The 19,490-nt window shown below is 24.7% G+C and overlaps 1 protein-coding gene across 1 annotated transcript; it reads left to right on the top strand.

Annotated features, from left to right (window-relative positions):
* Positions 1 to 13,354: 13,354 nt before the first annotated feature.
* On the top strand, positions 13,355 to 18,751 carry LOC113549127 (sorting nexin-27). The gene is made up of 10 exons (XM_026950295.1): positions 13,355 to 13,694; positions 13,833 to 13,935; positions 15,179 to 15,307; positions 15,835 to 15,968; positions 16,023 to 16,152; positions 16,216 to 16,393; positions 16,509 to 16,762; positions 16,890 to 17,039; positions 18,360 to 18,488; positions 18,597 to 18,751. Exons 1-10 carry the CDS (start codon positions 13,480 to 13,482, stop codon positions 18,660 to 18,662), a joined length of 1,488 nt encoding a protein of 495 aa, XP_026806096.1. The 5' UTR covers positions 13,355 to 13,479; the 3' UTR covers positions 18,663 to 18,751.
* Positions 18,752 to 19,490: the final 739 nt, after the last annotated feature.

Raw genomic sequence — 19,490 nt, 5'->3', positions numbered from 1 at the left:
TCACTTCGATCAAACGGTTTTCAAAGTGTATTCGAATAAATACGTGTTTAACAGTCGCAAGATGCAATGTAAGTGAAATACGTCAGACGGCAGCGGCGTTATTATTTAGAATGTATTATTATATATTTATTAGTTTAATAAAAAATTCTAGTCGACCCTATCCAATAGTTACATGTATTTTTATGATTCCACAAAGAAAAAACATATTCTCATTTCTCAGTGTAACTTTATCAAAAAGTTTGACCACCCCTAGACTCTAAAGTAATCTATTGACTTTCTTTTTTCACTCATTAACGCCCAGACCGAACAGCTGGGTTTAGAGATTTGTACAGAGATTCCAATGTAGGGGCATATTAAGAAAGGATTTTTTAAAATTCGACCTCTAATGGGGTAAAAGGGTTTTTTTTATATAGCTATAGTGCTATAGATATATGTATTTTTAATTGTTTGTTATTTCTTCTAAGCGTTTGCTAGAAAAAAATACTAAAAATATGTTTAATTACTTTAGATATGTTTTTTTTTAAATTAATTCTGTAATTAATAATTTACTTTATCGGATTAAATATATGCCTATGACACTCATAAAGAATGTGGCTTTCTATTGGTGAAAATTTTTTCAAAATCGGTTCAGTAGATCCTGAGATTACCCCTAACAACGTCAAAAAACGACTTCTTTTTAAATAATAAAAAGTATAGAAGTATAGATTAAACGAAATACATTTTTATATAAAAATTATTTTTCTATTATTATTAAAATCCGAGCCTTAATAGTGATAACAAACAGAAAAACATACATTCATCGATTCGTTCAGCATTTAAAACTAGTTAATGTTATTCATAATTAAAAGAAATAAATTAACTTTAACAAAACACGTTAATTTAAAGAAAATTATTGAATCAAGCCATTTAGTTCAATGTCATACTATGAGCTTATGAAATATGAACTAGTTCATCAACTTTCCAAGTTTTACGTACATTTAAAGCTTAAAAGATACTTAGCTGATTAATACTTTATAGTACTGTATGACTATAGGTATTTTAAAATTAATCAATTTATTCTGTTATTTTATACTACTTATTATCCAGCAGTAGCTTGCTTCTCTGTAGTAAAACCTAAGAACGTCATGAACATTTTATACTAAAAAGTCGAAACAAAAAAGGGTTTCGGAAATGCGCTTACGACATTTATAGACTACAGTGTTGCCGTCAGAACGGTGTTTTAATCAAAAATGAAAAAAAAAAACATTGTGAGTTATCAAATTGTTGTCAAGTAACTTATCTGTTATCAATTTATGTTGATTAAATAACTAATAACAATAATATGGTTTTAAATAATAAATGAAACAACATTATATTACGCTACCTATGAGTGATGATTACAATAAACAGTTTAAATTATTTTTTACATCAATAAATACTTTAGATATCTGACCTTGGTAAGTTTATTCTATAAAATGCATTTTTGCTAACTTAAGATGTCAATGTTGATGACAACGTCATAATAATATATAATAATATGTATCATTCGTTTTATAGCTTATTATACAGCTTCATTTCGAAGCTACCTATCAATAATTATCAATGGAATTTACGTCAGCGTTTTCATTGCCAAATTCAATCACATGTCGATCTTGTTATTTTTGTCTGGCTTTAATGATATTTATTTGTTACCAAATCAGTGATTTTATTTATTGATTATAATATTCATACTATCTGCAGTCTGCAGGTTTCCTATTTGCTCATTCGATTTGATTACGCATATTATTTTTTATTAAAATAATTAGTAATGACCAGTGACAATCATTGAACAATACTAAAATCGTAGTGACAAGCTTTTATTCATTATTTGTACTTAGTGAAAGCATAACTGAAAAATAGTAAAAATTGAAACATAAAAACAAATATAAACGAAGTGTGCCCAATGCGCATATTTTAAATAATCTGAATGTAATATTTTGTTTTTAAATAATAATTTAAAATTAATATTTATTAATCATATATATAACTTGTTATGTGAATATTGTGTATCGTCATAATATGTTACATTATTGTTGATATTACCTTATTACTGTATATATATATATAATATTATTTAATATTTAATACTATTGTTCTGTGATACTATCATCGAGTAGGTATTGAATTTGACAAAGTGCGTAAACAAATCATACTAATACCTTATGATTGATTAATTATCACTATTTAGCCGATTTAGTGTTACCTAACCATAGTGTTTATGGTTAAAATTGGGATTATACTCGTAAATTATATTTTATATATTATATAATGTTTAATATTATATATATCTATTGTTTATAGTTAATAATATTTTTAACTGTATAAGCATTATGCCTTCACCAATTATCATTATAATTGTTATAATTATTATTACTATTATTTTTATTTGCTGTAAGTAATATTTATATTGTTGCATTAAATGATACTTGATAGGTTACCGTAACCTTACGTCTTCCATACCAACCCTATTAATCTATTATAGTCGATACCTTATAAGATGTTAGATTTTTTTTAAATTTTTCCTATGAATACAGAACATATAATTTTTGGACGAAAATGTTTTACTGTCTTCAGCATTAATTTAATTGAAGAGAAATGAAAGGAAAAAAAATAATGCATGTTCAACAACGACCTCCAAAAAAGAAGAAAAGACTTGATTATTTTTTATGTAGATCGTGTCCTATGTAAAAATCCCATAACAGAATATCATAACATAAACATATAATTTAAAAACCTTTTTTTTTTAATGAAAATGTTTACAATTTCTGTAAGATTAGCACAATAAGCAAATATAATAACTAATAAACATTGCAAGTATAAATAATAAGAGGAGGTAGGCTTCCAGTGATAGAACTCGACGTGTTATATTATTTTAATTTAATTAAGTCTCTATAATATTTTCTTTTGAGTAAGTAGGTGCCAGGTGGGATTTAATTTAAAACGTAATTGTTTAATTTTAATACACAGAAAATATAAAAACAAAATCCCTTATAGCATATTTATGAAAAACCTGCATATATCATATATTTATAGTTGATACATTTTATGAAAAATTGAAAAACATTTTAATAAAAAAATGAAACAAATAATAGCATTTTAACTTATCTAAGACTAACTAGTCACTATATATACTATATTTAGCATTATAGTATTTTCATAAATTATAAATGTAGGTAATAGTTAATATTATTTTTTGCTGGGAATTTTTTTTTATAAGAGAAACGCTTATATAATTTAATATAGAATTAAATTGGCAAAACCGAAAAATAGATGCCTAGCGACGAACTGCGTATGAAATACAAAATACAACTATGTACAATAAATACAATTTTAAATGATATTTTTAATATTGCAACTATGTAAGACTAATGCTATACATATAAATTTATTGTTATAGTAGATATTAGTTAAATTATAGAAAATTCATAAGTTTGTAAAGTAAAATATGCAAGGGGTGGCATTGATTAGTTTTCTCCAGTATAATGTATATGAGACAAATGCTCACCTTTACCACCTCGCAATTACGCCATTATAGTATAAAATATTTTAATATAATATTTTATGTAAACTAATATGTATGTTATTAATAAATCGCAACAACTGCGTTGTTATAAAGATTTTATTTGTTTTATTTTGGTAGATTTATCTTAGATTTTTTTTCATTCAAAAATGAAAATTGAAACATACTAAACACAGTCTTATGTATAAATTATACGTCGTGAGAAAGCAAAAAAATTATCCGTTAATATATTTTAGTTGCTCATCAATTAGAAATATTAGATTGGAATATTAGACAGACCTGTATCTACTTAAATAAGGTCATTTAAAATTTTAAAATTTCTCAATAAAACACATTAAAAATCTACAAAAGTGGTGAAATGTAAAAACTAAAAATAGTATATTTACAGGGTTTAAAATAATTTAATACGTTTGCTCTGAGTCTTAAATCCACGAATCCAAAGAAGTATCCACCGGCCATTCGGTATTTTTTTAAATATGTCTTATTGATCTGTGCTTAGTAAATATTAAGTATTATATATTTTTACAACATAATTTCAATAATTTTTTTATTTAAGCAAGATATGAATATATTAATGAGCCGTTTTAAAATACTAAGCATAATGATTATTATGTTATATGTGAACTGCAGTAAAGTACACGGATACTCACGTAAATAATGTCTTTTATGAATTATGATAATTGATATATTTATTTCAACAAGAACCAATTTATTGACAAACAAATAAATTAAATTATATAAATTGAGTATATCCGTTTAACAGTTAGATAAAATATTTATTGTTGAAAATGAACACTATACAGTCTACTTGTCCACTACAATCATTTTAATGTTTTGTATAAACTATGCTATATAATATAATAGATCATGTCCTATTTATATAACTTATTACTAAATATTTTAAATGTTAGCTATGTAGTATATAAATATACATAGAGAAATATTTAGTGTTTTGAATGTGTCACTGAAAATTGTTTGAATACAATGAAATTTTCGAGAAGTAAAAACAATCAACATTTAATAATTACGCCATGTAAAATCTTGAGGTTTCTTAGTCATACAATAATTATTGTATAATTTAGGAACTTTATAAACAAAAAGTAGGTGAGTAAGTGAGTACGCTTTGCTGTACATTAGACATAGACTGGGACATTATTTTAGGTGTGTTAAATTTGAATTCAATGATAATATATCATTGTATACGAAAAACGATTCCGAGTGGAAACTGTATCAGTCTGTGTCCACACTCTTCAATATTTTAAAAATGTCGTTCAAAAACATAATTCTCCCCTATAGTATTCACAAAACCAGTCAAGTCCTGTTCCTACTAATTTTCATTATTCAATGCCAACTTCATCTTTATCTCGATCTTTATATCCTTAACATTCTACCAACACTGTCCCAATACCAAACTATACACTTCAATCACTTCACTCCCAACAATTATCCTACCTAGACTACTCAAATAATCAAACATCTGAAACATTGCCTATTTACATTCATCAATATTCACCTAATAATGCACAAACAAATAATAAGTATTAACTTTTTTTATATAACATTTATATTACACATATTTTTCAAATATTTTTATTAATTTAAAATAACAGAAAAGTAGCCTAAGTAGGTACTATTATTTTATTATTTTTAATATTATTTTATCATAATTTCATGCATTTTATAATAAGCTATTCTCATGTAATATTATATTAACGCAAATTGATTGTAAGATTATTATTATTTTTTTTTTTATATAACTTTTGTATGATTAAACACATTTGTTTAAAAAATACTAAATACTAATATATATACAGCGCTTTATAGTGTTTAAAATAAATATTTCATTTTCATTTAAAATAATTGTTTTGATATAAGCACCTACTTAAGTAGTAATAAGTATTGTCTGATATTATATTATTATGGCATAGTTTTGGATTTACCTCATCATGAGCGAAGTATTGGTTTTACAACTTAAAAAAAAAAAATTATGTTTCTAATTATACTTTTATTAGTAGAAAAAAATGCTGCGAACATACATTTGAAGGGGGGTAGCAAATATAATGTAGTTTGTACTTTGTGATCAAAAGTAGAAAATCTCCAATTACTTATTATACCAGCTAATTCTAAATAAATAATATTATATGATGTGTTTTAGTCATTATATCATTATATTTTATAATAATTAATATGGGTCATATAGATAACGTAGATAAAAATATAAAATTAAAATTAAACTTAAATTTTTTCAAATGTTACCTCAAAGTCTCTGTCAATCTTTTTTCTGGGCTTAAAGGATTTCGAAAGTGCGTGATTTTCTTTGTTAAATGTGATCGGACCTTCTCAAGTAGCTCTTCAAACGAGGAAATTGACATCCGATAACAGTCGATATTTTTTTAGATTATCATAAAATACTTGAAATCGTATGTCGTGTTCGTTACTACTATGTATAGAATGAACCCAATACCTTCTGCGCTTATGTGTTGGTTCTTCAAGTTCACCAGCAGCTTCAGCTATACAAATTATTTTCAGAAGAGAACTCATTTCTATGTATAGTTATAATTATAACAATTAAAATATATAAACTCATAAATTAAATCAATTATATTTTGAATTTATAAACACTTACCTGATTTAAAATGTTTTTCTTAAATAATGGTAATTATAAATAAAAATTAAAAAATTAAAATTTGATTTAATTCTTTAGTACAATAGATAGAGTATATTATAGTAATAATATGCTTTTAGGAGATTAATAAGTAGGTACTTAAAAGAACAAGTGATCACATTTGTTGCACCAAACAGACTGAACCACCGAATAACATGTTGGCTAGTTTGATTTTCATGATTATATTATATAACTTATAATATTAGATATATTTCGTTGAAATCAAAAATCAGTTTATATTTACCCCAAAAATCAAACAATTACGTATGATTTGCTGTGCAACGTTAGTACGTTACCACATTCAAATTTTTATTTAAGATCAGTAAAAATTAAATTTTGAAAAAAATAAGTCAAAATATTTAAAAAATAATAAAAGGTTAAAATAATGAATTGTAAAAGTGTATTTAATTTAAAATTTTATACCTTGGACTTAAATAACTAATTTTTGACAAATGTTATAATATTTTAAGAATTTAGTATTTATTATATTCTTTCATGGTTTCTTTTAAACAAATTAAATCAGCATTTTCCATTTTTTTAATTAGACCTTTAAATACTGATTGCATTTTCGTACATGGTGTTTCCAGAAAGATGGGACTTATGAAATTGAGCGTTATAAGTTCGTTGAAAACTTTCAGATTTATTTTAAATTGTACGTTTTATTAATCAAATGGCAACAGTGCTTCAAAGTTGCAGATAAAAATCGTACGCAATCGTGAACATCAAATATTCACGATTGCGTATGTCGATAAAGACCGACGCGATCATGTTTCACCGATTTAAGAGTACCTAAAACAACCTTGGAGTTATTAAGTATAAACCCGACGGAATCTTATTAAATTATTCTTTGTGCAGTTTTCATTATCGTGCTCACCCAAAGATTATTGAATAAACGCTTACCGCAGGTATCGATATCTACTTGTTTATCGGTTTAGGAATTGGAAACCGAGATATCTATTATATACGTCAAGCCTTTGCATGACGTATACACTACGTATACTTTGACAACACCAAACAGAATATTGACGGTGGATATATATTTTTACTCATCATCAAAAATGAGTCCAACATGTCACTATTTCAAATTAGTTGTTCATTACTTTTTTACAGTGATAATGTGAGCGATGCGAGCGGTTTTTATGAGTAGGGATATTTAATAAAATGGGTGGGTGGGTAGTAAGTAAGAATCTTTGCTCCTTAAGTAAAAGTAGTTCAACACGCTATTAATATTGCAGCATTTGTCGTTAAAATATAAATGATTGTCATCGTGCTATTTATTTTCTGTCTCGAAACCACGCGCAATATTTAGTAAATTCTCCAAAACCAATCAAATTTGATAATAGATTAATATTGAAGCTCTAATATAAAGGGTGTATAATAACATGAGTTTACTTCAGATAAACACAAATTTGTTATATTACGTACTGAAGAAATAAAACAAGTTTGAAATATATAGGTGTAGTTCGCTGTAAATTTGTCGTCTCCTCCCATAATGGTAAATTATCCAATAACAAGAAGAAAATTATATAAAGTATCTTAGATTACAATTTCAAATCAGAGCTTAAAAAAAAATTTTTTATGAATTTCTAACTACAAAATTATTTGAAAATATTCTAAATTTTTAATTTTTAGCGCTTATAAAAAAATACTGTGATAATTATAAATTAACGATATTTTTTGACATAATGAATTATGAGGAACTTAGATCAAATTTTCAAGCACTTTACTAAACAAATAATTTATTTTTTATTGATATTAAAAAAATATATATAACATTTCAAGTTAAAAATAGCTTAAAAAGATTCAAAATATCTTGAAAATTAAACAATGTATAGAAAATAATTAGGTATGTAAACGTAAAAAAAATCAAGTATCTGTATTTCTTTTCAATTTATCTACACCAGCGTTTCTCAACCTTTTTAGTTTCGCGTCCCGGTCTACTCCCTATCTATACTAAGTATAAATTTGTATCATATCGTTGGGAAAGCCAAATTTTGAATGGAAAGGTTCATTTTGTAAATCAGTGTTTTATTATTTTTGACTTACGCGACCCCTAGTCAAGGCAATCGCAGCTACCCTGGGGGTCGTGAATTGTAACTCCCTGGTTGAGAAACGCTGACCTACATCAATAAAGTGAATTTTTGAAAACTGCAGGTATTGCAGTTGTTTGAATTTCTGTTCTTCCTTAGATTTTGTTTGTTTTACTTATTATTTTGAAAAATATTTGAAATTTTCTATCAAAAACTATCCTGAAAGTTTAAAATCGAAGCTTTTTTACAACTAATTATCGTGAAACGTGTATATACACAAAAAAAACATTTGTTAAATTAATACAATTTATCAGCTTTTCACTCCATTCAGGATCTAAAATAGTATTTATGGGTTTTTTTTTACAGTTTTAGTTTATGAAGTCAACTGTTTATTTATTCATAATACTAAATATTATACTATTCTGTATTCATACTAAATACTTTTATTAGATATACATTTTAACATAATTAATCATTATGTAATAATATGCTAATGATTTTTTAAGTTTATGTACTACGATTAAAATGTAAGAAAATAACAATTATAATAATAGGTAGTAAGAATAATATTTTAGTTTTATGGTTTTAATTCATAATTGAAACACTTAAAACAAACTTGGCATTTCTTCAATAAATGTATTGCCAATATAAATTTAAAAAAAAACTATAATATAATATATGCAAAGAAATAAAAATAGGGTATTGTAAATGGCAAAATGCCATAGTTCACAAAATTACTGAGATTGGCATTTAAAGAAAAAAATAATTTAAGTAAAGAGTAAAGACAAAAATAAAACTACATATTTAATATAATATTAGATTAGTATTATTACAATATTAATTTGTTAATTGTGATGAGAGCCTGCAAGGCAGGCTGCAGCGTTCAATGCCCATTTTTGTTTTGGTTTTGGAGTAACAAGTAATAACCGTACAACAGTTTATTAGATGTTTGGACTGTTATGTACTACTGAACTAGGGAAAGTTTTTACTGTGCAGTGGTTTCCCAATGCCTTCTGCACAGGGGGATCAGTGGATGACAATTGACAGTGCTTCTACTCTGGAGTCTAGACATTCAAGAGTTAATTGCCTGCCAAGGAAAGGCTCGTCCGTAATCGAGGTTCAAATCGGAGAAAGTTAACTTCGGCATTTTTTCCGCTCGTTCAATGTCCATTAGATAATAACTATTTACAAATCAGTGGGGAGATATGGTTTAAATTTAAATCGATATTACCAAGAAAAAAATTTAGAAAATTATGGGCTGTAGTTATCAGTTTATCTATCGATTACACATCAATAGAAATTACTGATATTGGACAAACTTGATTTGGGTTTTAAAATGTAAACTTAAAATTTAATCTATAGATAGTACATAAGGATGAAACACTTCAATGCGCTGTTTTTTTTGTTAAATTACAGACGTATCATTAGGCGCAACAAAATATTTGTAATAACTAATAATTAACTAGTATCTATATTAAAGTAATTATTGTACCGACTTCAGTTGCAAATGTATTAATCATATCTTCATTTTTTTAATTGATTTGTTAAATTGTTTTCATTGTATCAAGCCGCACCTAAGGTTCTCACCATTATGTCACACATGACACACCTAAAAATAAAAAAAATACAAACTTGTAATAATTGTTCACGAATTCTCATTATTTTCACCCATACCGTAAGATGAGCTTAGAGGTATACAAATTCTAAATTTGACATTGTATTTAATAGTGATACCACTGATACCTAATAAGTTTAAAATCGTTTTTGTATCATACTATATTATGGTCCGTACCAATTTTTTTATTCCTCGCATTATACAAAGGTAAACTATAGTACAAGTTCATAATTAATCAAGATATTTGAAATTGCTATAAGCAATAATAAGATAAGCAGTAATATGATAGCCTTATAATCATTATAGATTTCGTTAAAATGTCAATACTGTTTTGTTTATTGTGTAGAAATTTCTGCATGGCTTCATTTTGAATAAACTATTTCAGTTATTACTTTACACAATATTGTTGAATTGTAACAGTAAATCAATAAAGCAAATATGAATTATTAATGACAATTTGTGTTACTCGTATTTACAGTACTTATATGTTATATAGATATATTATTGATTAATAATTTCTTAAATGGTTTGTATTGCTTATTTGTTTGCAATTTTTATGACTCATAAGTCATAATAGTCATAATAGGTAAGGTACGGTCATGCAAGTAGATTTCTTATATAATTATATATATATATAATACTAATTACTAATAATATTAGTCTAATATATATTATTGACTATTGAGTTAGTCACTATTAAGTATATATTTATAATTATAATATATTGCAATATTGGTACCCTTTTAGAGTCATTCAACAAATATTGTCATCCCCGTTTTATTCTTTAATTTTAAATTTATCCAAACTTTGATTTTTAAAATTAACCTATTTTTAATATATGTTTTATTATAAGTTTGAATGGGTACATAATACATAATTAAATTTAAATAGGTATCTAGGTTAAATTACATTTATTACCTAGGTATACTTAATGTTTTTTTCTTTTAATTGTTATTAATTTTATTTATTAACAAAATTACTCCTGTTTTCTAAATATACCTGGTATCCTTACTTCCTTAATAATGTCTTAGTAGATATACACAAGTATATGACGTTTAACTACTCAGAAACTATGTAGTATGTACTTCAGAATCTATAATAAGATAGTTAGATAGGTAGGTAGGGTACATTAATTAATTAACATTAGGTAACATTCATAAAATATATGAAATATAAAATGTCTTTAAACAAAATATAACATTAAACAAAGTATTAGAAGTCTATTATCGGAATAAACTGATCTTAATGTTTAAAGAAAAAACAGACATTTAACTAATAGGTTTGAAATTTTAAAAGATACTTTTATGACACTATGACACTATCACAACACACTATGACAATAGACACTATGACTTGAGTTTGACACTTTGTACACGTGCAAAATGTCTAACAATTTGTACATTTTTAAATCTATAATTATTTATCGTATTATTATATTCTAAACAAATAAATTGAAATAAATAATATTCATTTTCAAAATATGTGTACAAGACTAATAATAAAACTATAAGATTATTAGGATTGTATGAAATATTATCATGGAAATATGAAATTTAAAAAAAAATATAAGCATGGTGGCGCAATCTAGCTACCACAATTAGCAGTAATCGCGTTCATGGTTCATTCTTCACCTATTAAAGATAATGTAAAACATAACGACAATATTATGATGCAAGTTCTTCACGTATTGTAGAAAATTTGAAAACCACCAATTGAATTCGTTTACAGTTATTATAAAGTAAGAAAATCGTATTTTTCGCAATACATACGGGTCTTGATCATTTTTTTTGTTATATATATTTAGGTACATAATAATATATACCATAATGCACATTATTCGTATAGGTATTACCACGATGTAGATCTACATCGTGGGTATTACTGTACCAAGTGTACCTGTCCTATCAGGTATCTACATTTACAGAGATTTTCACGAATCTCGTTGAACACTATTATAAACAAATTGCGACTAAACAATAAACATACTGTATGTATTTTTAATATTTTTTAATGGCTGCATAAAAAACTTGTGAATTCACTTGTATTCATTTATTGAGCTTTTTGCTCACAAATTGTATCATACGTAAGTCGATCACAAATTTAAAAATGTTGTGAATTTCAAATTGATATGAGTAGCTCAAAAAGAGCAAAAAATTATTTTAAACATTTCTTCATATTTTTAAAATGCTAATAAAGTAGGTATACGTATAAGTCTCTACGGTTACTTTTTCATGAATAGGTATAAAAGCAAAAAAAAAAAAAACAAAATCGATTTGTCCAAAAATAATAAATACTTCGTTTTTGTATTTGAAATTTGTACTTTTGAATTTTGCCGATTTTGCTATGGCAGTTTAACCTAAATTCCAGGGCATTGTTGAGGAATTTTTTCAGGTGGGGGGTCAAAATATTTATATTGTAATTTTACTGAATCTAGGTTTTGATTTTTTTTTTAATCAAATATAATATAAAAAAATGTGTTTGTCACAGTTTGGCGGACAGCGGTATGTCGGTATATTATAACAATAATATTTTTAATTTACACAAATTTAATATTGTTGTTACGGTTGCGGGTCGTTGTCCATTGTCCAATTGTCCATCTATAACAATCTATAATTAGACTTTTAATATTTTCATATATTATGATACAAAATAGTCAATAGTTAATCTTAATTTTAATTTGAGTTTAAGCCATAATAACCTAACCACGGTAATAGTTACTTAAAATAAATAGTCATTTTAAACATTTGTAAAATATTAAGGAAATATCGGGGGAGGGAGACTTCGTGTATCACCACAATACCCCATTAGTACTGTTTTGTTATATAGATCCAATTTTTACTAAAAATGTAAAATCCTCCCAAGAAATTAAATATGAGAGCATAATTTCTATCGTGAGAATTGTCTTCATATTCCCCTCCCCCTAAAATGAAATTATAATATTGTTTTACTTTAACGGTTATATCAGCTAGGTATTGATTAGTTATTTACTTCATTACTTGTATCCGCGTTATCTAATCAATAAATAAATGAGTAAATAGTGGTAAATTAATTAATTTTACCTACATTTATGGTGTAAAATGTTAATCTGATGGCCTGATGCTATTTAAATAATTTATTAATTGGTAGGTATATTAGGTATAATATATTTTAATTTTTAACATAACATTTACTCTACGCTTATGTTGGTGTTCAGTTATTTTAAAATTTCCCTCTGTTTAATTGATAAATAATAATTAATGATTCATGATTAAATTTTTCGTAATGGTAAGTTTAGTAATTGATAATAATACATTATTTAAACAAAAAAAGTGTGATATAGTTTCGACCAATTTTAAAATAAATAAATTATTGTTGTCATAATTGTTATGGGGCGAAAAAATGAATAAACAAAATATTTTTAAATCTCAGTTGTAGATGTCTCTCTTGTTGAGAAATCTAAGTCGTAATATTTACGATTCATTTTATACTGATATTATATTATTATTGATAGTGGCCGTGTTATCGAAATGTCGGATGATAATATTCTTGACCCATCAGTGATTTTTAAAATAAATGAACATTAATTTCGTCTTTATCCGTCGACGATCACATGATTAAATTGCTCATTTAGGTAATGGAGTGTTAATGGACAATGTCGTCGAAAGTACCGGCGGGCCCCCGTGAAGTCACGATAACAAAGAGCGTCACCGGTTTTGGATTTAACGTTCGTGGCCAGGTTAGCGAGGGTGGTCAACTTAAGAGTATAAATGGTCAACTCTACGCTCCTCTACAGCATGTCAGTGCTGTACTCGAAGGAGGAGCAGCGTATGATGCAGGGATCCGAAAAGGAGACAGGATCCTCGAAGTGTAAGGCTTAAGCTTTTTTGTGTGTATCATTTTGTCTTTTTTTGAGTCATCAAATCATTTATGGGATATGGATTCTTATTAATATTAATTTGAGATATAAAAATATTAAAACCTTATAATATTGTGTATGGTATTTAGGAATAATGTGAATGTCGAAGGATCAACACACAAACAAGTTGTAGACCTGATCAAATCGGGCGGTGATGTGTTGACATTGACTGTAATTTCTGTTACACCTCAAGTACGTAAATATTTTTATTATTTTATGTTCTTAGGTAGATTATTATAGTTAATCAGAAACACGTGCAATATGCTAAGCTGTTTTTTTTTGAATTATTGATACAATTTAAAGGTTAATACTCAATAATAAATAGCAATTTTAACTTCAAGTTTTTCTTAAATTCAATATGAATCATCTAAATTAAATTATAGAAAAATTATAGAAATACAATATTTCTAACTTATAATTTAAAAAGAAATTAATGTAAGATTAGTTTTCTATACTTGATAAACTTGATAAAGAGTAATAGTTAAATGTTTACTGATTTTTTTTTCTCGAACATAATCAGTTATGACCTGATTACAATATTAAATTAAGAGGACATTTTTTTGTCTCTAACCAATGTATAACATACCAAATTTTATGTTAAGCATTATAAATTTTACTTTTATTTTTAACATTATAGTGATTTGACCTATTATTAAATTTAAAAGTAAGTATATTATCTAGGTCCCCACTTAAACATTTTATAATATTTTAGTTTTGAAACTATTTATGAACATTTTAATTTTACAAAAATTTACAAATTTTAAAATGCTCTTATATTTAAAATATAAAATAAAAGCTTTTGTGACTTAGACAATAGTTTTACTTTTAAAGTTGATAATAGATTAATTTAATTCAATATTAAAATTATAGAGTTTAGTGAATTATTCTGAATGTATATTTTGATATTATGTTGTGCATTTTAAGACGGAGAAAATATATGCTGGTATAATATCTTCCTAAAGATACATCAACATTAATTTTATTTTTTGAATATTGATGTTAAAGTTTGTGTTTTATAATCTAGGTATAAGATTTATCAGAGTTAACATTTGTTTATAGATAAATAAATGTTAAAAAAAAAAATATATGGATTATTGGTTATGACATGGGTCTCTAATAAATGTACAAAACTTAATTTAAAATGTTGTAGCATTTATTGCTTTTTAATAAGAAAAATAAAAGATTTTATAATATATCAATTTATTTTTAATATTATTTTTATAAAATGTTAATAGTCATAAATTATAATTATAACTAGGCTTAGGATGGCTCAAAGCTAAGGTGCTTATTTCTCTTAGAAACTAAATTTGGACAGTAAAGAACAATTTGCAAGTGTAGAAATATAACTTAAAAAAATAAAACATTTTTGTCTAATTTTATACTATTTTTATACGTATAATATAGTAAATGTTTAATAAATGTTATTATATTTTAGGAAGCTGAAAGACTTGAACCAAGCGAAGATCAGTCTACTTATAATTATATTGATTACAGTGATAAAAGATCATTACCAATTTCTGTACCAGATTATCACACAGTTGATAAAGATGGAGACAAATATGTGGTAAGATATTAATATACTTTTAAGTTTTATAATGATATTATATGTGTCTTAATGACTAATAGTTATGTAATTAATTATTACACCTACATATTTAAAACGTAAAAATAATTTAAAAAAATAGTATATTGTATAAGAATAAAAAATATTAAAAATAAAAAATATTTGATACTCAAAAATAACATATTAAGATATATCATCACATATTTTTTGATACCATTGAGTTATTTTTATGAAGTAAATAATTATAATTTTAATAATAATATTTTTTATTCATCTAAATACTCAAAATATAATTTATTAGCGTTTAAAGTTTCGTAAAAATATGAAAAATAGTTATGAATTTTAAATATAATTAGTTTTTTTTTTATATAGGTAGTTATTATTTGATATTGTAATATTTTACTTACATTTTTATATTTTTTTTCTTCCTTTAAAATAAACCATATTTAACACTTATTTTTATCCATTTCAACCATATTAGTTTGGAAAAGAGTAAGATTTTTTTTACAAACATAACTATTATTTAGGTGTTTAATATATATATGGCTGGTCGTCACTTATGTTCAAAACGATATAGTGAATTTGCCAATCTACATGCTAACCTCAAAAGAGAGTTTATTGGATATAGTTTTCCTAAACTCCCGGGAAAGTGGCCATTTACGTAAGTTCCAAATAAAATAATTATATACAATAAATAATGTACTTTTTTAAATAGGTTAAGCGAACAACAACTTGATTCAAGAAGAAGAGGTTTGGAGTTATATTTGGAAAAGGTATGTGCTGTTCGTGTGATAGCTGAATGTGAAATCATGCAAGATTTTCTAGCTGATTCTGGTAACATACAGGTAATTCTATTAATCTATTAGACTTTAATATACTTGATATTTTCATTTCATTTTTGTATACAGAATATTGACTCCATAGTGGATTTAAAAATAATATTACCTGACCGAGAAATAGTAGTTATTAGAACTAAAAAGAATGCAACAGCTGATAGTGTTTACAACAGTGTTATTGATAAAATACAAATGGCTGAAAATATAGCAGATTATTTTTACCTATTTGAAATTGTTGAGTATAACTTTGGTAAGTATCAATATTTATTAATACAATGACATAATATATTTTTGTCATTACTTCAAAACTATTATATAACTTATGTATAATTTACTTGTTAGACTAATTTATTATATTTAATTAGAAAGGAAAATTCAACCGAATGAAGTTGCTCATCAACTTTATGTTCAAAACTATCGAACAGCTAGTGCTAGTTGTTTATGTATAAAACGATGGCTATTTAACCCTGCCATTGAAATCCGACTTATAGAATCAGATAATTTAGCTGCTACATTTATTTTCTGGAGTACTATAGATGAAGTTGATCGTAATCATATCATTGTAGGAGACCGTTTATATGAACTAAAAGCTTTGCAAGATTCTTCCAAAAAATTAGATGTAATTATTCTTCTTATTTTCTATTTTATTTTATCAATTAATGCTAGATGACATTTTTAGAGATAATTTATAAATTTTTAATGTATTAAAGTGAATGATTAAGTAAAAAAGGAATGTATTTTTATAGTATTTAAAAATGGCTAAAGAATTACCTGGTTACGGTGAAGTAATATTTCCACATTGTCCGTGCGACTCTCGAAAGACTGGTCATGTGATGGCAGCTGTTGGTTATTTAGGTCTTAGACTTATAGCGTGTACTGAAGATGGTACTCTTGAGGTAATATTCATTTTTTTATGACTGCTATGGACTAGATATTTATGAAAAAAATGTATAAAAATATGCTTATATATTTTATTAATGAGAAATAGTGTTTCGTTAAATAAATATAGCTTAATAAAAGAAAATAGAGTTAAATTACTAAAATATATTAAATTAGAAAAATATTATTTAATCTCAAAATATTCATTTGCTTTTTGTAAAAACTTTTGAATTGAATAAATTTACCAAAGAATGAAAACGATGATAAATCGTTGTAATTATGCAGATTAATTTTAGTAACAATATACCAATTCATAAAAATCTGGTCTTTAGTAAACTAGTAAATATAATTTATACATTTTCTTTTAGTAAAATATTTAAAGTTAAATTCTGGGTATTTATTTGTTATAGTTAAAATAATAATTTAATTGATGTCTTCTATAATTATACTAAGATTAAAGTTTTAAATAGTTGCACTGTTAACTGTCAATCCAACTATTTTAACACTGACTACCATGCAACCGCTAGTGTTTGCTTAGTATTATGATACATTATTTTTACAGAAGCCGATGATAGTACCATGTTATTATTTTATAATATGACTGCCAACAACCATGAATGAATACGGTTTTAAATTATTAACTTTTCTATTATGTTATAATAATAAAAAACACAGTGGCATAGCGGAAATAATTACAATCTTTTTTGATTTAATAAATAAATTTATTTTTTTTTATAAATATTTTAAAATTTTTTTTTTAAATAACATAGTATATACAAATTAGAAATGAAATGGAAAAATATGTTTGGCATGTTGATAAGAAACATTATGTGATTTTCGGTGATCACATGGCAGTTAATGTGTTAATAAATTAGTAAGTGTCATTTAATAATGTATTTTTTGACATATTTTGGTATTGATTAATTTTTTTTTTTTTTGATTTTGATAATTTGTTATATATTTAAAAAAAAATGTAATTGTATAGTATTAAGAATATCTTGAATGTAAATTACTAATAGGAGAAATTAAAATGGTTGCATACAACTACAAAAATCAGTATATTTTTGAGTATTTAAAATAATTTATACTTTAAATATTAATCTTGATAATAATTTATATAAAAATATTAAATATAATATATTTAAATTTTTTAATTAAATAATACCTCTTTAGAGAACTTATTGACAAAGTAATATAACTGATAAATTATTGGCTCCAAAAAGATATCTGACACAGCTGAATGACACGGCGAAGAAGATTAAATAATTAAAATAAATATTAAATAAAACAATAATAAAAATAATAATTGCTAATACATCTGTTATTACTTATTACAGAATCAAATTGTTGAATTCACATGGAAAACTATCAAATGCTGGGAGATTGATGAGACTAATGGATTATTTAGTTTTCAGTTTCAACGTGAAGAAAAAAGTCCCAAAAGTGTTAAATTACATACTCCTTATGTAAGTATTTTTTTCATGAAATTAATAACAAATTGATAATTTTTAAATTTTATTATACTAAAGTGATATATTTATATCTGATTTTACATGCACTGTTTATATATACAGTTTACATTCCTAGCAGACTGCTTTAATCGAATACAAGAGGAATCGTGGAAAATTAAATCACCATAAAACAATAAATGCATAGTAGTATACATCTTGTACGTGTATGAAATATTTAATAATATTTTATGAGTATAAAATAAAATACCTTAATAGTATTATTGCAATATACATATATTTTTTTTGGTATAAGCTTTGATTGATGAATAATGTTCTATTATCCATATAAAGTGTGATCCTCAATTAATTAAAATTAAACTTTAAACAAAAAATAAAGAAAATGTGATAGTAACAACTGGCGCCATTTGTTTATTATTTTAAATCTTATTAAAGTCTATTGCTTGAATTTCTATTTATTGATTCATTTCATTTTTTAAAAAAAATAGCTATTGTCTATCAAAAAACAACTATAAATTTGCGTATATTTTTAAAATTAAAATCCTGAATTATTTTTTTAACTATATTCAATTTTATTTATTTTAAATTTTGTTCTATATTTAGTATGATTTTATTTCATTATAATTTGGAAATTGGGAAAGTGAAAAAATGTTGAACTTTTTTATTAATTAAATAGAATATATAATCTAATTAAAAAAAAAACTCTAAGTTCTAAAGCTTAAAATACATTTCCATTTGAAATTAGTTTTATATAATTATTTAATAAAAATAAATTATCATCATAAATTAGAGCAAAATTAAGAATTGTAAAATTATTTAAATTTACTATGATGTAACAAATTAAAAGATTTGTTTTTAACTAATTATTTATTAAATATTTGAAAAATCCAGTTCTTGTTAAACATTCCCCAGCATGATTAGAGTTTCAATATTCCATAAATTCAATATATGGAATTATATTTTTTCCACTATTTCAACGTATTCCTAACTAGTTTTCCT

Source organism: Rhopalosiphum maidis, chromosome 1 (assembly GCF_003676215.2).
Source record: "Rhopalosiphum maidis isolate BTI-1 chromosome 1, ASM367621v3, whole genome shotgun sequence".
NCBI classification, from domain to species: domain Eukaryota; kingdom Metazoa; phylum Arthropoda; class Insecta; order Hemiptera; family Aphididae; genus Rhopalosiphum; species Rhopalosiphum maidis.
Note: the sequence above shows the minus strand (reverse complement) of the source record. Positions and strands in the feature narration are given on the sequence as shown.

Coding starts and splice junctions, on each gene's coding strand:
- LOC113549127 (XM_026950295.1), top strand. CDS start 13,480: ATGTCGTCGAAAGTACCGGCGGGCCCCCGTGAAGTCACGATAACAAAG. Junction 17,040..18,359: donor CTGAAGATGGTACTCTTGAG/GTAATATTCATT, acceptor TACTTATTACAG/AATCAAATTGTTGAATTCAC. Junction 18,489..18,596: donor TTAAATTACATACTCCTTAT/GTAAGTATTTTT, acceptor TTATATATACAG/TTTACATTCCTAGCAGACTG.